This window comes from Lichenostomus cassidix, chromosome 7, assembly GCF_008360975.1.
Source record: "Lichenostomus cassidix isolate B80296 chromosome 7, HeHo_3.0, whole genome shotgun sequence".
Classification (NCBI taxonomy): Eukaryota; Metazoa; Chordata; class Aves; order Passeriformes; family Meliphagidae; genus Lichenostomus; species Lichenostomus cassidix.
The window spans coordinates 28,529,250-28,553,137 of NC_139488.1; the positions used below are offsets into that span (position 1 = coordinate 28,529,250).

General features: G+C 48.7%; 1 protein-coding gene across 1 annotated transcript in view; it reads right to left on the minus strand.

The window, feature by feature from the left end:
* Positions 1-23,320, minus strand: part of ITGB5 (integrin subunit beta 5) — a 57,886-nt gene extending 34,566 nt beyond the window's left edge. The window contains exons 1-5 of the mRNA XM_085066984.1: positions 22,979-23,320; positions 18,957-19,042; positions 11,816-12,020; positions 7,077-7,326; positions 3,510-3,678 (exon numbers count right to left, since the gene is read on the minus strand). Coding sequence (XP_084923110.1) covers positions 3,510-3,678; positions 7,077-7,326; positions 11,816-12,020; positions 18,957-19,042; positions 22,979-23,084 — 816 coding nt within the window. The 5' untranslated portion in view covers positions 23,085-23,320. The remainder of the gene's footprint in view (positions 1-3,509; positions 3,679-7,076; positions 7,327-11,815; positions 12,021-18,956; positions 19,043-22,978) is intronic.
* Between the last annotated feature and the right edge of the window lie 568 nt (positions 23,321-23,888).

Below are 23,888 nucleotides of genomic sequence, written 5' to 3' on the forward strand. Positions count from 1 at the left end.
GTGCTGATGCCACATCAAAAAAGCTGCAGACCTATGAAAAAAGCCCCCCAAGGAGGCTGGCATGCCAAGGAGCATCTCATGTTGCCTCTGCCAGCAGCTTCCAGGTGCTGGAAAATCCAGCTCTTCAGCATGCAGTTTCCACTGAGAAACCCAGAGCAGCACTCTTAAAGCAAACAACCAAGGAGAATTTAATTTATTTTTATTGGACTGGGATTGTTGAACAAAATACCCTGCACTGATGCCTGCCCCTCATCTGGTTTTTGATCCTTACAGGATATAAAGGATTTTGAAAGCAGGGGTGGGACTGGACCCAAAGCAGAGTAGCATGTTTCCACAGGGCTTGACATGCTGTGGGTTTCGCCCCTACTCCTGTGATCAGCTGCAGTTGCCTTCTGCACCCCAAAAAATAAGCTTCTCACTCCATACAGCCAACAGTGACTGGCAAAACTGCCACAGCTGCCTCAGCACAGCTCTCCAAATAGTATTGAAAAGGCTGCAAAGCCTGTATTTCCATGCCTGAATAAATACCTACATTTTTACTTTGGGCACTGAATAAAATCCATTCACCTGCCAAGACCCAACTGCTAAGAGACCCCCTGGATTCATCAATTTATCTAAAACCTCACCAGTTTCTCAGGTGCAGACCTTTTTGGAAGCAAGAAACAGATACAGGTGCAAGGCAAGTATGCCTTAAGGATCAAAAGCCAAAACCTCCTTTGCTTGGTATTGTTCTGAAAGGCACCTCAGTGTCTCCCAGATGTCATGGCTAACTCCATGTACCAGTGTCTAGCAAGCACCAATCAAAACCATTTCAAAAGATGCTTTATTTTCCAATCTAGCATTATCTCCTCACTGCATCTTAGCATGTAAGATCTCATACTTACACATACCACCGAGCCATATGAGGCTTGCACTTAAAGAATGGCAAAAAACCAAAATAGTGCAAATGGAAAATGTAATTATGGAAGGCTGATTAATATTCCTGGCTTACTATTTTAGCATCAGAATAAAGGCTTATTGTCTCTGGCTCTTCACTGCCTCCAGAATAACATTTACCATATCTTCATCTTTCAGAAAGGAGCCAAACCCTGGGCCTGCTCCTTAGTCTGTATTAGCTGCACAAACTGTCCTCACTCCGTGGGTTGAAAACCAGGCCAAAAAATGACTCTAGTGCTACAGAGCCCTTAGGCAGCTCATGCAGAAGAAATGCTTGCTATGCATTACAGTATAAAAACACCTAGTCAACACAGGAGGTATTGTTTCTGGCACCTCAGGAGGGGAGGAGGAGACTGTGCTCAGACACCATGGCTTGGAGACAGTGAGGCTCTGCTGTGCCATGACCAGCTCTCCCCTTGATGCTGAGCACAAAGCACTTCATGGTCACCTTGCTGCATCTCCCCAAGGCAGAGAACTTTTTGAGGTGATAACAACCCTGGAAAAGCTGGAGCATGCCAGTGAGATGCAGTGAAATGCCACAGCAGTGATGAGGAAACCCATCCCAGAAGTCACCACAGTACTTGTATGCTGTTCTCCTTGCATGAGGAGGAATAGTTCCTGAGTTAGCACAAACTGCTCTCTGTTTCTGGGGGTTTCATCCCCATGACACTGTGAGTCACCACTGGATGCAAAACTCCATGCAAAGAGCATCCTCATCAGAAAGATGCACATCACTGCCACCCCAGACGTCTGCAGCCCTCACCCCTCAGCAGTGCTGAGCCTCACCACAACCCATGGCCGCCAACCAGTCTGGGCTATTGTTTAGTGACCACAAGGGAAATTGGGCAATAACTTCCCATTTTGACCATGGGACTAAACATCCTTAATGTCAATCAGCTGCTCTGAAATTTTGTCTTTTTTGACTCTGGACAGACAGAGTCTTTGCTGCTCATGGCTGTGATCAGAGACAGCTGCTCTGTCCAGAGCAAGGCACTGCCAAGGCAAAGCACAAGTCATTGCACAGCTGGTTCTCCTGCCTTACACACCAGTCCCATGGACTTTCTTTTCCTCACCCAAGCTCCAGTAACTAATTAACTGCTGCACCTACAGAAATTCACTCTCATAACCTGCCACATCACGCCAAGAGTCATGCATGTGCACATGCTCACCTTTGCTCACCCTTCCTCCAGGGTGCTCATTCCTGAATGTTGATGCTACCAGCATCTAAATCCATCTTCTAAATTTAGGAGGGACCAGGCTGTGCATTCAAGGACAGTTAAAGATTTTGGGACAGTTAAAGCAACAGTCTGAGACTGGCACAAATGCACAGGAAATACCTTGCAGGCCTCCTGCCTTCCACCAACACCTCAGAAATGTGCCCTTGTGATACCCACTGAAGTACTGCTGCACCAGAGGGAAATATTGTCCTGTTTTTACAATAACATGGTGGAAGGGACTGCAAAAACCCACATGGTGAATGGCAAAACTGAGTCACCATCCTGAGGCATTCCTGCTCTAACCTCTCCAAAACTGAGAAGTACTTTAAACCCAGACAATTATTGGGAGCAGCACTGTAGCTGTGCCAACAACAATATCCGTGGGAAGATGACTATTGGGTGGCATCAGATGCAATGGGGCAGGTTCAGTCCTGCCAAGACCATGAAGCACAGCGAAGCCAACCCAGGCAAGGAAAGATGTGATTTCTCACATGCCTGCATCCCAGCACTCCCACAGACCATGCCTATCTCCCAGCTCCCATAGTTCAGACCCAGAAGAAAACATGCCCAACCAAAAGGACTAGGCAAGGCTGAAGCAAACACAAAGCAAACTGCAGCAAGAGGGGAAATAGCTCACTCCTGGTGAGCAGGGAAGCTCAGACACGTCAGAGCAGAGCAAACACTTCCATTCATGACAAAAGGCAACCCAACTACTTGTTCCAGAAAGATCTTCAAGCAAGCATCTCCAAAAACCCTAAGGACATGGCTAACATGGCACCAAGCTCATAAACTCTGCTCCAGTTCTGACAAAGAGGGAGAGCAGGCTACCATCACCCAGAGGTGAGATCATCCCCCCACACACAAAGAGGGAAAGTATGAGCAGTAGGAACCAGCTCCAAGCCTCAACATGGGTCAACTGCAGCAAGATATGTTTGACACACCCTTGAGAAATGCATTGAGCTGACATTCAGTGCTGCTGCACACAAATGTACGTGAATCTTAAAGGATTCTGTCCCAGGTGCTCAGGGTTCAGCACCAAAAGTCTTAACTGTGTCATGAAATCTCAGCCCTGAATTTGCATTTGCAAAAGCTCTGGTTTTATCCCGTTAAACTAGAAAAAACATTAACCTTTCTTCCTTTGCCTGTTCATCTACAAAAGCACCAATAAAAAGCATCTATTAAAAAAAAGCCTCTACTTTTCAAAGCATTTTTCACAGTTTCTCCAAGAAAAATTTTGTAGTTACTTCCAAGAAACAGCAAACTGTTCTTTGCCTTGGTCCAAGAACAGAGCAGAAGAAACCACCTCCTCCTCCTCATTGGCTTTGCTTTAAACCCCCAGAAATCAGAGCAACTCACCTTGCACACAGCAGCCTGCAAAATGGCATCAAAGCCACCCTCTGGAGCATCTCTGTTGCGGGAAACCTTCTGTTTCCGGACTTCTTCGTTGAAACGGTCGACTTTATCCGTCAGGGACAGGAGGTGGCGGAAGCCAAAGGATGGGACACAGCTGGGGAACAGCTTATAACTGTGGGAAGAACAGAGGAGTGGTCAGCTGGGAGGAACCACACCAGCAGCCAAGAGCTGCAGAAGCTCCCAGCTCTACCAGGTTGGTCTCCAAAATTTTGTTCAGAGGGTTGAAATATTTTCACAACACTTCATGTTTTGGACACTTTGATTTCTGGCTATTTGTTTACAAAACCTTACAGCAGAGCCCATATTGTTCTGTTTCCCCTCAGGGGTTTTGAGAAGCTGAAGTTTTCAGAGATCCCACCAGGACTGAACATCTCTCTCCATGTATGGTGTGAGTGGAGACACCAAGCACCAGCCCACCCTGGGCCATGCAGCTCCACAGTTTCAGCACTCATAAAGTGGTTTTCACTGGGAATCTGCAGTCAAGGATGCAACCCAGTGATACTGAGGCTGTGTTTCAGCAGGGCCACCCTCCCCAGCAGCCCAGGAGGGCCATGGGAGCCGTGTCCCACACCTGCAGAACCAGGGGGCAGCAGGGCAGTGTCACAAGGCAGGAGCATCACCACCAAGAGCTACCTTTCCCCTCTTCTGCAATATGGATTTCCACTGTCATCCAGATTTCTTGCCAGTACATGCCACCCCATGCCTACTGCACATCACCAGGCACCTGGCAATTGCCCAGCAATAATAACCAACACTAGCTCGTGCTTCCTCCCACTCTCCCTGCAAGCCAGTGAGCAAACACCATCTCTGCTTCCCAGGGCACCACCAGAGCAGAAAGGCAGGAGTGGCACCCTAAGGCAGAGGAATGCTTTGGCAGGCTACCAGAAAAACTTTTTATTTCCATGGAAAACCATGACAAGGCAGTTTTGGTGCTCACCTGGAGAGCTCAGCAGAGCAGCTCCTGTGGTGTGGGAAATTAGTGAGTGTATGCAGGGGAGAGGGATGTGAAGGGTTAAAAAGAAATGTATTTAAAAAGGAGTTGGTCTGGCACTAATTCACTCTTATCTTCAAACATATAACCCAGAGTACAATTAAAAGCCTCTGCTGACACATGACCCACTATGGGTAAGTTGCAAGAGGCTTTTTACACAAAGGAGTATCTAAGATTTACCATCACTGAGAACTTAAATCCCTCACAAGGGACTCCAGAGCAGGGATTTCCATCCACACACACACACCTAACCATGGGGCAGGTCCAACTGCCCCGGGCTTGGTTGGCAATTAGAGCCATCCCTTTTGATCCATGATCCATGTCCAGACTTGCATCCTGCTCACACCCAGGGCCAGGCAGGGAGTTTGCCATGTCTGAAGCCTCTCCACTGCTGGGTCTCAGCAAGCTGCCCTTAGCCCATTAGGATGCTGAGTCAGGAGCAGGGGTGGTGGAGGAGACAGAAGGGATCCCAAACTGACCACAGAGGAAAACAGGGCAGCACCCCACCCAGACCAGCAAGTCAGTCATCACCACAAGGAAGAGGAGGAGAAAACCTGTACCAGGGGCAAAGAGCACCACTGCAGCTCGTGTTTACTTGCAGCTTTTCTTAGATGCTGAACGGTTTGTTTTGACACCAGAAATAGCTGCAAACAAAACCACACCTGACAACCCACCTCACTGCATCAGTGACACACTGGCAGCAGCCAGAGCCCCTCACAGAGCAGGCTGGAGATTCCATCAGAGAGCCAGAAACCTTGGCAACTGGAAGGGAGAACCTACCAGAGGAGCTGCCGTGGGCAATCCTTCCTAAATGTTTTCCCAAGACTGGACTGGTCTAAAGTAACCCATAGAAAGAAATGCTACCACCTGGGTAAAGGCAAAATAACATGCAAATAGCCTGGTCATGGTGGGCAAAGCTGAGGTGACAGCTCAGGACGTCCTTAATAAAAGGTTATTGGAAGTTTCAAGTTTGCCTTGTTGCTGAGTTGTCCAGTTCCATCCCCTCCTCCTTTTGCAGCCATCTCCTCCTGCATAGTCCACTCTGTTTCACTTGGCAAAAGCCATGTCACTCCAATTAAATCACACACCAGCCAAACAAAGCTTCCAAGACTTCTCCAGCTGGAGCCTGTCTCCAGCCTGAGGGCAACATGAGTGGGTGTCAGAGACTGAGGATGACAGAGATGACTGAGAGGATCCCTCAGAGGCCATGCCAAATTTCTGGCAGAAGTACTATGAAGAGGGTGGTGTGCAATGCCCCTGTGGCAGAGCCATCCTCCTGACTCAGTGTGGTCACTTTTGCCACATGGCTAAAGCAAGAGTTTTCAGTGTTAAAATCCATTTGACTTCCAGTGTTAAAATCCTTATGACTTGCCTCTCTAGACAGAACTGGTGAAAAGAGAACACAGATAATTTTTGCCTGGTCAACAAGCAATGTGCAGTGAGATGCCAAATGTTTGGTCAGTGCCAAAAACTGGCTTAGAAACTCACAGCTGATGCAAGCTCTCTTTACCTGCCTCTCGTACTTTGAGCATGCACAGAGCTTGGCATCCATGCAGGAGGTGATCTTACACTGAAAATATCCACAAATGGCTTAAATAAAAGTGTTATCCTCACTGCCCTTACATGACTAGGAAGCATCCACTGATGGATGAGGTGAAGATGGGGACTACAAAGGTGTCAGTGGTGACACTCCCAGGAGGGCACTTGCTGGTGTGTCCATCCTTTGACTCCAACACCCAACCTCATCTGAGCCTGGACACCCTTCCCAACACCCAGTTTCACTCTGGCATAATCCTCAATTCAATGGACCTGATCCTGACTTTGGTGGTTAAAAGGCAAACAAAGACTCTTGCAAAGACACAAGGGAAAAAAAAAAAGAGAGAAATAAAGGGACGAAGGCTCTGATACTACCACAAAGTAAATCCCATCATTTGTGTCTTTTGTAACTGCCAGTTTGCTTCCCTTCCACAGCAATAAAGATGAAAAAACCTGCCTGTCACCTTCAAAACACTCTACAAGAACTCATTAATCAGCACTATAGGCCATCACAAATCTCAGCTCCTCCAAAACACTTTTGTTGAGAAGGATTTACATTGCCTTGGTCTCCTTATCTGTAAAATGCAGACAAAAAGCTTAATTGATTTACTCAATGCCAAACTATGACTCAGAGCTAGGATCAGAAATCAGGAATTTCTGGCTCTGGCTCCTTTTCCTTAAAGCCTGTAAAAAAAGCCTACTATGTCTGCATCCTTTTCAGGTACTTAAAAATAGCTTCAGGCTCCCTGATACAACAGTCTCCCATCTCTACATGCAGAGATCTCCCAACAGCCACAGCAGAATTAGAAGCCAGCCTATTTTGAATTGCACAAGTACCACAGTGACAGCCATGGCTAATCACCATTCCCAAAAGCCAGGGTTCAAGTGTGGCTCCTCATTTAAAGCAAAAAGGCAAGTGAAGACTGCAGCCAGGCTCTGTACAAACACAGGGCTTGCCCCTCCAGGGAGCACCCACCACTTACCCAATGCAGGGATTGTTTTGGTATCTTGGTGCTGTGTAGGAGAAAGGAGAAATGTTTTTGTCCACGAAAGAGCCAAACCCCAGACGGAAATTGCTCGTGAGCTTTCTCATCTCTTCAGCCAGCTTGGTCCCCAGATTGCGGATATTATCCAGGTCGTCATTCATGGACAGGGAGAGATCCATCAGGTAGTAGAGGTCCACAGGATAGTCCTCCACCTGCCGCACCTGAACTCGGAACGAGGTCTGGTCACCTGCACACACAAGGGTTGAGCCTGGTGAAAACTCCCAGCACACATAAAAATGCCTTTTTTTTCCCCCTGCAGAGCAGACAGATCACTTTTGAAAAGAAGAGGGTGAGGGGAATAAGCTTCTCCAAATATATCCCTTAGGAGACTATCAGGAAAACAGGTATTGACTTTGGGTCCTCTTAAGCTATGCAGTACACTGGCTGGCAAGATAAAGACATGGAGTGCATATCTTTATTTTAGCTCTTTGGAGGTATGGGAAAGGGTCTTTCCATCTCATCTGAGAAAACATCTAAGGGAGGGACTCATGAAAAACACTGTTGCCCTGGGCTGTGTGCAGTCCAGGGATGTTTTCCTAGAAAACAGGGAAGAAAAGCAGAGTGAACCTCAAATGGATATTTCATGGATTACTGAAACAGGGACCCTGCCCTCACTTACTTGGTTACATTCTCAAAGCAAACCAGGAGCAGACCAAGAAGTCCTGCACAAAAGAGAGAAGGTGGAGCAGGAGAAGGAAGAGGATCAGGAGAAAATAGCCAGCATGAGGCAAATGCAGTATGTCCTCTGAGCTGTACAGGGAAGTCATGGTGAAGCAGACACCAAAGTAACACCTCAGAAAAGGAGCTCCCCCCAGAAAAGAGCTGGAGAAATCAGGGATAAAGAAGAGTTAAAGGGAAAATGAAAGTTGTTAGGGTCACCCAGGGAAGCAGAGGTGAAGCTTCCTGAAGTGATGAACACAAGGGAAGGAGCTGACAGGGCTGAGCCACAGGCTGTGCAGATGTGAAGAGAAGCAGAAGAAAGCCTATTCCTGACCTTCCCCTTTGCCAGGCTGGTTTCGCTAGAGATGCCAGGAAAGACCACCACAGGCAACACCTGTGCCTCAGCAAAGTGGAAGTGGCTTCAAAGTGAACTCAACTTCACACCAGATGGACCCCAGTGGAGCCAGGCAGCAGGTGGCAAGGGAGACATCTAAATAAAACCCCAAACCCAACCTCACAACCCAGACTGCCTTGGAGATCCCATGTTCCCAGCTGCCACTTCGGCCCCTTTTCCAGTTCAGTGGGGTCTCAGCTCCAGGGAATTGGATCCTTTCAAAACCAAGCTCCCACTTCTGCCCTCTCCCAGCTCTTCATGGCCAAGGCTGAACTTGGGGCAGTGGTAGGTTCTGCAAAACACTTGTGGCTTCCCCTCTTCTTCCCCACAAAAACTCACATTTTTTAGAACTGTGAAAACATTTCCCTAACCACTTTATTGTTCTCCTCCTGGTGCACAGCAGCACAGCTGCTCCCACTTATTTCCAGCCCAACAGCAGCAACAAAAGCATCCCAAAACTGCCATGCTGGCAATGCACAGCACGAGGGGCTCTGCAGCCTGGCTGGCAGAACCCTGCCTGGCACCTGGGGTCAGGCTGCACTGACCTAGAGCTCCTCAAACAACACCCTCCTACTATTTAAACATGTCTCTGCAATCTGCTACAACCCCACCTGGAAAAGGGAGGGCTGCAGGAGGCACCATGTGCAAACATGCACATGTGGATATTGCCCAGCTGGAGGAAGCAGGAAGCTCATGCCATAAATATTCCTCCTTATTCTCCCCAGCTTTCTTGTCCAGCAGGAGCAGGACTTTCCAGCACAGGGCTGAGATGTGGAGCACAGCAGGTGCTCCAGGTGGGTCTCACGTTGTACCTGGCATGCATTTTGGGGGGCAAGAAAGAAGAGCATAGCTACTGTAGCACAAAATCTGTTAGAATTGATTGCAGGGTAAAAATCCATGATTGCAAGCTTGATTTTCATTCAGTGCTGCAAAATATTTTTGAATCTGGGAAAATTCATTCCCATGCCCATGTTTTGCATTCCTAAATATTTTTCCCACTGGAAAAGGGAATGTGTCCTCTGTATTTTGCAACATTTTCATTTCCAAAACACTGTTCTTCAGCCAGAAAGGGTATTTGGGATGCTGTGATCAAACGTGCTTCTCTTAATAGTTACGAATTTATTAGTCCCTGAGAAGCACCAAAACCAACAGGATCCTGTGGCTGGTTCTTCTTTCATTCCTAACTGCACAAACCAATTATGTCAGAGAAAATAACGCTAATGTATGTAGATGTAAGTGCAAAAGAATTTATTATTCTCTGTGGACAGTATTACTCTCACACTTCGAGGGATAATCCAGCCCCCTCCTTCCTCACATACTGTCACCACCATCCTCTCCTTAGGGCTTTTACTGAAAAGTTTTAAACTCGAAGCTGAATTCAGAAATTTTTCTTGGATACCATCACACAGAGGCAGTACAGGAACTAGAAAAACTGATTCTGGTCAATTTAAGAACATAAATGACAATCATGCTTATCCAGTTTATTCCTGCTTGATGAGGCTTATGGCTTGATGGGCAACACAGCTTGCATCTATTAATTTTTTAATTCCTTTTGCATTATTTCTATTTTTCATTTAACTAGGACACACTGCTTTCTAGCTGGACTCAAGATTAAAAAGCAATATTGTAAAAACTAAATGCTCAATCCAAAAGCTACCCTGCAAGGGCATCAATTTAAAGCCTTTGGAGTTTAGCTGAGGACACAGATTTGGGGATGTGACTTCTGCCACAGGATGATGAGATCAAACTGCCTGGGTGGGAACAGCAAACAATTGACAATCCACTCCCTTCTGCTTCTGCTTAGTGGTCTAAGAATAAAAGATCAGCACTGCCACAGACCGCTGCCTGAATTCATCTTTGAAATAGAACACTCCTCATGCCCAAAATTAAATCAACATTGTCTCCTTTTTGTCTTGGGCTTGAAACCCATTCTCCCAAGCTCAAGGATTAATGGATAATTTAAACTGGGGCTGCTAATACAAGGGTTTAGGAAGTCATCAGCCTGAAGGTGGAGTGCTGCCCAACATCAATAGGAGAGCAAAAATGGGAGATACTATTACAAACATCTAGGTTTGTTCCTCCTCCTGCTAAGACTCTGATGGTCTGCAAGAGGAGCACAGGGAGGGGAGTTCACTGCCTCAGCCTGGGAATTGCGGCAGGGATCCTCACAGTGATTCCCACAGCTCAGCCCAGATCTAGAGGGCTCCTCCATCACCAAGAACTGAGGATGGCCACGACTGTGGTCCCCTGCAAGGGAGGGCAGAAGCAGCACAGCAGCCCTGTGCAGCCCAAGGTTTCCAAGAGCACAGACCCCAGGCAGCCACAGGGAGATGGATCCCCTCTGATCCTGCTGCCGATTGGAGCAGTGGGCACTGGGTGGGCAAAACTTCCAGGGACTGGGAAACGGGAATTTGCTGAGCACTGGGCACTGAGTGTGGAGGTGGATGTACAGGAGGTGAGATGTGGAAGCTGAGCCAGCCCTTTCTGTCAGGAATTGCCTCAAGAAACAGCAGGAATAACAACTCCCTTCTGCTGCCTTTTTAAACACAACATTCAGTGGCAGAAGCCATGCATCCAGACATATGTACAGTGGTGACTGCTCTCAGGTATGTGATTTTACGGCTTTGAAGCAAATTTTTTTGATTTGAGGGTCTGACCAATGACAGCTGAGGAAGTTAGTTGAGAAACAAGACAACTTTTAACTTACACAGATAAAACAAAAACTCCTGCAGCAACTGGTAGGCTTAGGGAGAGCACTGATAGCATGAGCACCCTGTTCTTCTTGGGCAAAACATCAATATTTCACTTTTTTGTATGCTTGTGAGAGCTGTCACAAAACTGTAAGCCTTAGAAACCCACACCAATCACTTATACTGAATCAAGCTTTTATATTTGTTTCTTAACCTCTCAATAAAGAGCTTTTTTTCCCCCTCTTCAGAAATGTCAGCTGCCAAATTTTTGCAAGAATTCTAAACCCACATTAAAGCCTCCCCTCACCAGACAAACACTTTTGATAACAAGCAAGCTCCCATGGCTCAGATGAGCTGCTCCCTTCTAATTTTTAATTAAAAGGAAGAGATTGAAGAAAAGTGATGGCTCAGGAGAATGAAAGAGGGACCTGGCTACAGTCCAAGGCCTGAGTCACAAGTTCAAATCTCCATCTTCTGCCTTGATCCCATGGCTCTTTTGCATACCGACAGAAAACAGATATGTGGGTTTGTTTCCAATTTATAGAAGGAGCTGTCTCAGTTTAGAGCCATGCACTGTCAGCTTAGTGGAGGAACCAGAGTTATTTTAACTCCTTCCACGCAGTGATTCCATTTTTAATCACATGGTTTATTTTGGAGCAGGTTCCTTTTAAACACATGCAAGTGTTAAGCCCAGTACTGGTGGCAGTTTTGGGTGGGCTTTGACTGACTTTGCGCAGCAGCAGTGTCCTCTCACGGAGCACACATGCCCCAGCCATGAACCTGTTTGTGATGCACCAACGTTCAAAGGTGTGGAAGGGACCAGCACTCACCTGCTTTAGTGGGCTACAAGGCCACGAGCTACAACACCCTCTTGGCACATCCTGGCTACCCTTCTCCCTTCCCCCACAGCCCACAGAGCCCTGGGGACTCACCAGGACGAAGATTCAAGGCGACCTTCTGAGGTGTGATCTGTGTGACATCCAGGTGGGTCTGGCCAGAGCCCTTGCTGCTCAGAGGGGTGTTCTTCACCACGCTGATGCTGCTGCTGGGGTTCTCGATGGCTCCAGCACAGCCGTTTGCAATCAGGTTCTGCAGGAAGTCACACCGGGATGTGATGGACTTTGTGCTGCCAAAATCCTGGGGGGTGAAGGACAGACAAAAAGGAATTGGAGGAGAGTACATCAATCCCACAGTGAGGCTTTGTTTTGACATGCTGGTATCTAGCAACTAGGAGATGACAAGGTGATTTGTCATCTTTGTGGTGACTGGACTTGGAAGGAACCAGCGCTGAGCCTTGAGCCTTTCAAAGGGATCGACCAAAAAAGGAAGTTCTGTGAGGATTTGAATGCTGAATTTGCTCGTGGAGCACTGAAACAGAAGGCTAATCCTATGTTTTCAGCCCAGCCACAGCAGCAGCAGCTGTTCCCAGCCCTGGCTTGGGCCACAAGAGATCAAGGCAAAGCACTTGGTTTGCTGCAGGGACAGCCCACTGCCATCCCTATTATTTTATGCACATGCTTCGCCTCAAGGGAGCTTTGCAAAGGACAGAAGGAAGGACAAGGAGGTGGCACTGAGGGAAGCAGGACAAACCCACCGACCCAGAGAGAGCCATGTAAAGTTGTGAAGCTGAAGACAGGCTGGGTGGCTCCAGGGACCTGCACCCTCTTCCCTGGGCGAGACACTACACATCCCCACACAAGCACTGTGTGGAGAATAAGGAGGTGGGAGAGACTTCCTGGGAGCTGGTTAAAATGCTGTCTGTGCCCACCACAGGCAGTTAGGCATGGGCAGCAAGGTGCTGGCAGAGGCTCACTCCCAAAGGATGGCCAGGAGCCTCCCAGCACCCATCCCAGAGCTCCAGCCCTTGCTGCAAGCCCCGTGCGTGGTGCACAAAGCAGCCTTGTGCAGGGCAGCACTCAGGAACAGCCAGGCACACAATGCAGCCTTTTGCAAAGAGCCCGGTTGTTAGAATGCCTTTTTTTTTTTTCTCCCCAAAAGTGCCAAAGGGAACAAGTCACATGCCCAAAACTTATTAGATTTTCAACAGTTGATTCCTACTTATTTCTGCACTACAACAATAGAGACAACCCTCTTCAGCTCCAGGGCTGAGGGACTAACACGACATGAAATAATGCAGAGAAGATGCTTGCAGCCATGCCAGCCCCTCCTTCAGCTGTGCAGCCAAAACCAGTGTGGGGCTGAATAAACCTCACTTATTGCTGAAGCTCCAGCATGGCAGAGGACAGGAGAGACATCAAGGAGGGAGAGGGACCTAACAGATCCTCATGGGGTGATCTCCAGGGGTCCCTCAAGGACAGGCTTAGATACAGGGCCCTGGGACACAGACAAAGGCTTCCAGCTGCATTTTTCTCACTACAAGGTCCCAACGCTATTTGAAAAATGCGGGATTTGCATTCCAGCATCCAGCAGCAGGATCCAGCCAAGAAACCAACGACGGCACATCAGATGGATACAAACACAAATTTCTTGGAACGCGTCGTGTAAACAGATGAACTTCCAAAAAAGGAGGACTGGGACTATTTAAATCATCTCCAGCATGACAAAATAAAAATCAGAATCCCTTACAAAACTGAAAACAACGCCCAGGCTTTTAGAGCCACATGTTTCAGGCAGACTTGGAGAAAAGTTTCTCTCGGATGTGGTTTTACCTGAAATCAGCAAAAAGCTGGTGGGGTCCAGGTGTTCTCCTGGGCCTGTCCACCCCACAGCAGGGCACCTGGTGGGGGATGCTCTCCTGCTCTCCCAGACCACAGCTCCAGGTGAACACCTCTGTCAGCTCATTTCTGCTGCCACAAAGGACACTGGCTGTGCAAAAAGCAACACAAACAGCCCAGGAGAGCAGCTGGAACTTTTAGTTATTCTCAAGTAATTAACATTGGAGAGAAGCATCCAAACATGACAATATTTAGGGCTGCTCATATAACTGCAGGTTCTATCAGGAGTTTCCAATCCTTCCCAGAGTCTGCTCCAAAGACTCCAGAAGAAGTCCAGGAGGTCAGGGGAAAGCCCCTACTCAACTTTTAGGTCGGCAGCACCTTTGTGCTCCTTCAGTCCCCCCATCCCCCTTGCTTGACCCAGCCTTTTTCTCTTAAACCTTCTTCTAAAACAGGCCCAGGGGACTTGCCACAGGGGAGCAATTGCTAAGCTGCAGCTCCAATCAAATCCAGCTATTTTCTGGTTCAGGGAAAAGCTGTATTACCTGAGGTAGAAGAAAACACCCACCCTTGGGGTGCAAATGCCCAAGGGGAGTGGGGTGCAGCTCAGCACCCAGGGGCGCAGGACTGACCCTACCTGAGCTTGATTTCTTATCCAGGCAGGGTAACACAGAGCAGGGGGTGACAGTGACCTTGGGAAAGTCCCAGCAATCCCACTGCACCCTGCAAACAAACACCCTCACTGCACCCATGGGTCAAAACCCAAAGTCAAAACTGGGGCTACCAGCTACCATCCAACTCTAGTGCAAGTTTTTCTGAGACAGAGAAAATCAAGGCTCATGGAGGTTCAGTTAAAGGGGAAAAGGATGAGCAGATCTGGAGAGCAAAGGGCATTGCACAGGTCCAGACAGCTCGTGAGAAACCACACCAGAAGGCAGCCCCACAGCAGCTCAGACGCAGCATGCTGGTTCAAACTCCAATTTTCCCCAAGCAGGGAACACCCTGCAATTAGTTAAACAATTTGGTGTGCCCACATACCTGCCAGCCATCTGCCTGCAGGCCTGCTTGGGCAAGAAACACAGCAGATGCCCCTCACGAGCAGGAATCACCCCAAACATTGCTTTTTGCCACCGAGCAGCACTGGCTGGGGAAGGTCTCCCAGCCCCTGGAAGTTCCTCTGGCTGCTCCAGCCCCCCAGGCACGCCTCACTCCAGCCTCGGTGCTAACAAGCTCACAAAGGCAAATGCACACAAGCAGGCAGAATGAATGGAGACAACAGCATGACAATTACATGCTCATCAGTTTGACAGTTTTAAGACAAATTGCTTGGTTCATGCTATAAAAATGAAGAATAGCACTCACTGTATCTAATATCTAACTCCTGACTAGGCGTGTTCCTACCGTTTTTTTGCTTTAATCAATCCAGTTCTGCATTAATTCAGTTTGAAATACGCCTGCTTTCTCCATTTAAAAAAGAATTGACACGTTCCCTATAGGAACATCCTTGATTTTCCTTCCTCATTCTCTAAGCATACATTTCTGAGATGGGAGGGGATGGGGTAAAAGCACCTGCTGGAAAACAGCAGGTGCCATTGGGGAAATTTCAGTTCACCTACTCAAAGAACAACATTTCGGTTTAATTGACGTGTATCTCTGGTTTGCATGTACACATATAAATACATCCACACAGGTAATGCACAGATGAACACACAGTGCATCCACTAAATAAACAAGAGGAGCCTCTGCACACTGGTACACTGCTCCCCAAAGCAGCAAAAAAGACAACATAATGCTGACATCCCCCCCCCCCCATACTGGTGCTCCCAAATGCTCTTTTGAAGAGCTTCCCACCCTGCAATCACCCCAGTTAAGTTTATCATGATCACAGCCCCCACTGTCTATCACACCAGCCCTGGCAGCTCAGAGGACAGCACTGAAGCCACTTCCAGAGCTCCCTTTCCTCCAGCAAAGCCAACAAGTCCTCCTCAGCCTGGGCAGCGAGGTCCCATTGCAAAAAATCCAACAAGCATCCTCCTCTTCCACCCACAGAAACCAGGCTGCCACAGAGACCACAGCAACGCCACAGGCCAGCACACAGTTTTCAGTCAGAGTATTTTGTCAACACCATGTCAGCAATTTCTCGTAATTTCAAGCTTCTCCTGGACCTTGCAGGAGAAACTGAGCAATCTCCTCAGATTCCAGCACAGATGGAAAGGCTGCAGCAGACTCCATCACCCCAGGAGTCATCCTCCCTCAGACAGCCCTGTTTCAAGGCATGCTCAGGTGATGGTTAAGGCCACATACTCACACCTCCTCTTTTAAGTGCCACTGAAATAATCTCCTTTAAGGCCTGCCTTTCAAGGTACTCTTCCATGAACCCACAGAACCAAAGCTGGCTCCCAAATTTCCAAGAGCCCAAAGACTTGTGGTTAGCTCAGCAGCCCCTGGAGGCTCTAGGGTTGCTGCACACCAGGAGCTGCTATCATCAGCTCATCCATAATCACCCCTCTGGATGGGAACAGAGATGCTGAACACAAACAGAAGTGAAAAGAAGTCAAACCAAGCCAGGGGACACGATGCACCCTGACCCAACAGGTTAGGAGGTGGCAGTCATAAAGTGAGGGCACCTTGACTGCTCTGCTGTAAGATCTAGCTGCACACATCCCCTTACCCTCACAATTCAAGGCAATGTGAATTCAATGAACCTTATCCCTCCTGGGAAACTATTGGGATAGGGCTCCCAAACAAACAGGTATGATGGTACCACCAAGTGGTATTATTCCCTAAAGGAAATACAAGAAGGTATACATGTATAGGAAGATCAATAATATATATAACTGTTATTTGTATAGTTTTATATTTTTTATATTTATATATATAAATATAAACATATAACAGACATCTCTACACTTACTGCATACATAATACACAGAATTATATACTGAATTATGTACTGATGAACTTCCACTAGATTTATATTCCCTGACAAAATAATAGTTTCTTACAAAGTTGATCAAAGCTGGCCCAATTTGCTCCCAAACCTGTAAAGTAAATGCAAAGGGAGCACAAAGCACACACAAATCAGCTGACTGAGGTTCTACCACAACACAGTTACCATCTGTGCAATCCACTCCAGTATCTTTCCCCTGATATTTAAACAGCAGCAGAGCTGTAAAATTTGACTGGCATATATGCACTCAGGCAACATAGCAAATGACAGTTGATGGAAAAAGCTACGGGAAACAGATTAAGAGCTACTTAATAAATTTAACAGCCCAACTAGTCTGCAGCAGAGGGAAGGGGACTAAGGTGGTGAAATGACTATGAAAAGAAAGCAGATATTATAGAGTTTGTAATACTACTTTAAAACTTGTTGAAGTTGAAAAACTCCAGGTATCTTTCAAAATCCCATTACCTCACCTGATAATCTCAGCTAAAGAGAAATAACTAGTTTCGAACAATACATTCTAAAAAACTTTTTAAATTAAAAAAAAAACCCAAAGAAAAAACCAACAACAGAATTAGAATAAGAACTTGGTAAGTTTTAGCATCGAACATAATGGGCACAGCAGCTTTTAAACACGTAGCTCTTGGCACAAAACACCTTAAACTGTGTATTTTTAAATAGCTGCTGTAGGCTAAAGGTCAGGAAGTATTACAGGACTTCCCTGTAAACACCCATCTTCCTCCTTGGCCCCTCCATGCTAGTCAGGAATTTTATTTTTTTGTTAACTATCCTGTTTGCATGATAAGAGCCAGGCTGCCAGTCCCATTAGTACAATTAGTGGTCACAGTGACCACCAGATAAACATTTCCACTAGCAGCATTTTGCAGAAAGTTGTCTTTTGATGCCAAGTAAAAAAAAAAAACCAAAAAAAAAAACAACGAAAAAAGCACAAGCTATTGGGTACCCATAGCTTAATAGCCAGCGTTCCTGGATCCAATCTCACCACCACAGATTAGCTGGCTGGAAGAGGAGCTCTTACAGCTGTTTACAAGATGTCTCAGAAGCAAGATCTATTGCTTTACTCTTTCCCTTCTGCACACCAACTGCATTGCTGGAAAAAAACAACCCATGAAAGAAAGCTATTACTCTGTCAGGCAGAGTGGTGTTTGTACCATTACAAGGTTTTCCTTGGAGAGCTGCAACTGTGCTGTTTAAGAGTGAAAAATCCAGTGAAATAGACCTGGAGAGCCACTGGCTGGGGTAGCCCCCTAGACCCAACCAAACCAGGGGGATTGGGAGCCACCTTCACCCCATGTCCATCTCCATCCCCAACCCCATCCTCTGCCCTGAGGAGCTGCAGCCACCCCAGGCAGGCCTGGCAGGAGGAGGGATGGGAAGAGCAGAGGAGGCAGCGCCTGCATCCTCAGCTCAGCAACACCAGCTGCAGATGGAAGGAGAAGGGAGTGTTCAAAAGGGGACAGGGATGGCCACTCTAGGGGAATAAGGGTCAGCAGGGAACAGAACAGCATCTCTGCTGGCCATGCCCATGGAGAGGTTCAAGATCAACTGGTCTGGGAGTTCTCACATCCCAAACCCAGTTGCTGGCACAGCAGCTGTGCCTGCAAGGCAGGATTTTTCCATGCATCTGTAAGCATCCATACTTCTCTCTTAAACACTTAGGACAAGCAATAAGCAGACAACTGCTTTCTGTGTATCAGACATTATCAGGTCTTTCACACACTATAAAGACCTAAATTTTAAGTATTTTTCTCTATAAATTGTAAGTCTTCTTGGTAAGACATACATTGGATTATATACATAGATCTAAACTCATGAGCAGCCCCTAGGGAACAGCAGGAGGTATTTGCAATTTCTCACAAACAAGGAGGGACAATTGAATTACGGGTGAGCAGCTTCAGCATCAACACAAGGATGTATTTTCCCTCTGAAGTGCTCAGTGAAACTGTGCAACTCGTGGCAGAGATGCCAGAAGCATGGGTCACCCCCACCCCCCCCAAATGACACAATAGATTCAGAAAGGAGAATTATCTTTGTTACAGACAAAGAGCCCATGCCAGGCCACGCAACAAGGGACACGTAGCCAGGGACTTGGGGCTTTTTAGGGAGAGAGCTTTGGAGCAAGGCTCCCTGCAACATAGAGCCCATGCAGGGACCCAGCATCCACCAAAAACAAGACGGTAATTGAAGGGAGAGAAGGACTGAAGGAACAGTGCTGCTCTGTTGAGGATGCATGGGGGCCAGTGGGGTCAAAGACTTATTTCCTATGATGTCAAAGAGTCACATACACCCAAAATACACTCAGCATGGAGCACCCGCTGCCCTCACCCACCCTGTCTGGCATGGACAGAGTCAGGAACAAGCAAGGTGAGAGAAGAGCTCCCTTCCAGCATTACAAAAAGCCCACAAGACAAGCCAGGTGTGCCCACCTACCTCCTTGGAGCACCAGGCACACTTGGGATGGATGAGGAGACACTCTTCGCAGGACGTGGCGCTTCCACTGGTGCACAGATTGAGACCTTCAGCAAAAAAGAACAGGATGGGCTGAATGGTTATTCCACCCCAAAACAGTGTTTAGGAGGGTTCTGAGATTCTTAATGCTAAACATACTGTAAATTCAAACGAGAGCAAATTGTCTCCCAGGAGCCTAAAAGGCAGGAGAAGCTGTAAATCTCCCTTCACCTGTAAGGAGGTCTTGCTTTCTTTTCCTTCACCAAGGTAAATGAAAAGGACAGAAACTTCTTTTGGGGTGCTGGGATCCTCTAAAATATGACTGAATCTGGTGATTTTTCTTCACTCTTTTTCAATGGTTTCTGGTCAATCAGAGAGTCCAGCTACTCACAGTCCCAATGAAATACTTCCATTGCTGTGGACAGAATGCAGTAACTGTTTGACCAGCCTGAAACATGGAGCTGGCTATCCAAAAGCCCCTGAGACACTGACTTTTTTAAAGCACATCTCAATTTTTCTAGCTGAATATATGGGGAGGCCTCTCCCCAGAGTTTTCACATTAAAGCAACCTTGAAACATACTCATCTCCCCTTTCACCACAGGTGATTCTCACAGTGGACTCATGTTACAGTACATTACTTTTATTTTATTACGAGAGATATTTCCACAGGATATCCAGGTTAAGCTTTGCAGTGTGTTTGCACTGGGACATGTCCAAGGCAGCAGGGGTGGAAGACACTGAGTGCTCTCCCTGCCCGTGATCCCAGCAGGGGCATCAGCCAGGCTGATGCTCTTTGCTCCTGCATTGCTGGTGCCTGGCAGCACAAGGGGTCCCGAGTGAGTTTCACTTACAAAATCCACAATTTGGGCTTTGGGCTTTAAAATCTAAGTGGAACCACACAAGCAAAGCTGAAGCAGACATCAATGGTATGGGCTTTGAATGCAGCAGCTTGTTCAAGCATGCCTGTGGCTATGAATGTGCCCTTCGATACCACTGATGGCCCAGCTCCCCCGGGTGCAGCTATTAACTTCCACTGTCAATAAATGATTAAAGAAATCTTCCACTGAGGCTCCAGCACACAGGCTGCACACTCCAAATGAAACGCCTCAGGCTTGAACTCCCAGTCTGCTATTTTTTCCAACCCAAATGTCAATAAAAGCATTGTCAGGCCTCTATTTTCAGCCAGTTGCATCTGCAAATACCAGAGCACCACACTGCTATTGGGTGTAATCCACAGATTCTGCCGACTTGCCAATAGCTGCTGGAGTTTTCTCCTGTCCCAAGAATTTTCTGCCATGAGAGCTTTGGAAAAAGGATTTTTGCTGTATCCCATGTGAATATTGCACCAAGAAATGAAAAGCAGTGGCTGCCTGGGTCGCTCCTGTAAGGGGCTGGGCTGTGAGCACAGGAAGCAGTGAATCAAGCTGGACAGCTGGAGGAAAACCTAGCGTGCCCTGGACTGAAAACAAAAAGAGGATAAGTAGGTCCTGTCAGTCATTCTCAGTCATCACAGAGGCCTGGCCGTGTCAGAGCCCTGCACTGATGGGTCTCTGCTGCCCGCAAGGTGGTTAACTCTAACCCCAGAGAGCCAAGCCCTGGACTCTCTCTATGGCTCTCATTCAAACAGGCTCCTTGGGCTCATTCATACCAAACAAGAGCCTTCTTAAGAGAGTGGGTTTTTTTTTTTCCTTCTGGCTGTTACCACATACCCAGGCGTTTCATTCCTTGTTCGCATTCAGAAATTATATGCCAGCTCCTGGACATTGCAAGAGCTCAAAACATCAATGGGTAGTATAAAGCAAAATGTATCTTGTTCAACTGACTTAAAATTCACACAGCAATTAACACATGCATTTGCAAACCCTACAACATGGCCCAAAGCCTCTCCTTGAGAGCTGCTCTGCCAGCCATGCATGGCAAAAATAATGGGCTTTATATAGCAAATACTTGTGTCTGTACCCTGGCTACCCAGCCCTGGCTCTCACAGTGCTTCTCTTGCCCATCCGCATGGAAATATTTACCTCCATTCCTGACTGCTGGATTTTTGAGAGTTATTTAGTCACAGTAATAGCTGAATGAAAACCAAGGTCTCCTCCTTCCACTGTGTGCCATGACCAAAGCAGCCCACGCTGCTGTGGCCAGCCATGGGGCGACATTCCTCCCAGTGGCAGCTTTTGAAGTTTCCAAGTATGCTTTTCTTTCCACTCTGTAGCAACACTAAACCATTTCCAGCATTGTTGTGAAAACAGAGCTTTGTGAAGCCCTCCAATTTTAGACTGAAACCTGAGCTTTTTGAGCTGGAGCAGAAACATGCAGGATTTTCCAGATGCAAGTCTTTGCTGTGTTTGATTCAGTGCAGTCTTTCCTGAATCGGGCAGAGGAAGGACCTGATGATGCTCATGCTGGTCCAGATCCTCTCAGATGCTGGGGCAAGTCACCCAGTGAGACTGGAAGAAACTTAGTCTGCTCTTTCACTGTGATAGATTTAATGAAACCACTCCTGAAAAACCAACTAGACTTCTTATAATGGGGAAAATTCCACGCAGGATTTGGCTGGGATTACTCTGGAGGTAAATAATCCACCCCCCTGGATTGCTGAGCTGCACAGCCCACGTACAGTCCTTCACACTGATGCCAGAGCCCTAAGCCCTGTAACCTATTTATGTTGCACAGCAGTGTCCAGCAAGAGCAGAGAACATTCTTCCCTTGGACTGAGCTGCAGCAGAGCCCAAAAAAGCAGAGGAAGACAGTGCATCCCACCAGACAGTGGAGATTTTAATACATCAAACTACAGATGCAGAACAAGATAGGAAACTCTCATGAAAGATACTCAGCAAATTTACTCATAAAGATGCTCCAGGCAATCAGACCTCATTTTAAACCTGTTCTGCAAGAAATCCTGGTTTGGGCAGCTCCTCAAATGGAGATGAATGTACTGGCTTGCTTGGGGAAGGAGAAAAAAAAGTGATGCACTTTATACATCTAAGTGTGAAAAAGAGCATTTTATCTATGCTTTCAATAAGCATTCTAAGAGACTTGCTCCTGAGATTGTCTGCTGCAATACTGAGCCATCAATTTAATGGATCTGACACACAAAATAAATAAAGCTAAGAAAACCTCTTCTGAGTTTTGCAGTCACGTGCCACAGCACTCTTCAGATTACTCTATAAAATATCAAGTACTGAGAGTAAGCACTGGAATGGTGGATTGAGGCATTTTGTAGGCTCCCTTTTGATAAAAAGTTTCCCCAAGTGCTCAGAGAGGAGAGGAATCCCATTTCCAGTACTGCTGGAGTAGAGTTACAAACTGCACTGCAGTTCACGTGTGTGTGTGTAAGCCGTGCGAGCATCCCACGCGGGACAAGGATCTCTCTCTGGGTGCCACGGAGACCGGGGGGGAACGACACAAGGTGCGAGTGAGGAATGATACAAGGTGCGAGCGTGGAGAGCGGTCACCGGCAGGGCGACAGACAGCTTTTGCGGGGCTTTCTGCTGCTGCTGCTCATCCCATCGATTAGCGCACAGCGCTCAGGCAAACATCCCGGGGAAGTGCTTATCCCCGAACAGAAGTGGCTGCAGCCATATCCATCAGGAACATATACAGAGCGAGGTGCACATATAGCAGTTCCGCGCTCTTGAGGTGTAACACCCCGCGGATGCGGTCCGTGCCCGCAGCGCTGCCGGAGCGCGGCTCTCCGCTTCCCGCAACCGGGGCACGGCGGGAGGGGGCCGGGGAGCAGCGGCGTGCCGGGGCCGGCGGGGACGAGCGGAGAGCCCCGGCAGCGGCCACCCCGGGCATGGGGACAGCGGGGACAGCGTCCCGCCGGCTGCGCGGCTGCGGGCGCACGGCAAAGCGGGCTGCGGGGGGAGGCACCGGGAGGGGGGGCGAGAGGAGGAGAGAACACAGACGGTAACACAGAGCCCCGAGGCGGGTCTGGGGGACATGCCGCCTTCCGGAGCGGCGCTCGCAGGGCCCGGGGCGGCGGGAGCGGAGCGGCCCTTACCTCTGCCGGGCTGCAGCGGCGCGGCCAGGAGGAGGAGGCGGAGGAGGAGGAGCGGGGGGGGCCGGCGGGCGGCGGCGGGGGCCGGCAGCCCCCCTCGGCGGGGCATGGTGCGGCGGCCGGGGCGGCCGGGCTGCCCTTCCCGGCCGGGCCCTCCCGCCGCCTTTTGTGCGGCCGCGGCGGCGGCGGCGGCGGGAGGAGGAGGCGGGGGCGGCGCCGCGGAGCTGCCCGGGGGCGGCGGGACGGGACGGGACGGGACGGGACGGGGCGGGTGTGCGGGAGCTCGCGTCCGCGTGCCTGCGTCCCTCCCCGCGTGTCCGTGTGTCCGTCCCGCCGCTCAGGGTGCGCTGCCGCCTCCCCGCCCCGCCGCCCCGCGCAGGAGGCGTAGCCCGTTCGCCGCGGGCGCGGAGCGGGACCGGCGGGCACGGCCGGCCCACGCACACGGGACACGCTCCGGCCGACACGTACGGGCTGCCCCTGCAGATGCACATCACCCGGACAGCACCCACAGCAGACACGCGCGGCGTGCACGGACACACGGGCACGGATGGAGCCAGGCACACGGACACGGCACACGCACGGATGGACCCACGGGCACACCAGGAATGCGCGCCCTGCTCCCCGCACGGCTTGCGCTCATTCCCCGCGGGTCAATGCCTGCTCTTACGTGGCATTTTCCTGCCCCTGGGGTTTTCTCTGTGCCAACAGACTGTCCATTTGCCGAGGGGCTCTCTGAGCCAGGGCAGCGCGGCACTCGCTGTCTGACGGATCTTTGGCACGGTTCACGCCCCCGCCGCCTGGGACATCAGCACTTCAGATCGAAAGGAAGCATCGGATTTATGGTCGTGTTTGGGATGCTGGAGAGCTTTCTGTATTCTTCTGCTTTTAAAATAAATCATAAATCATCCCTAGA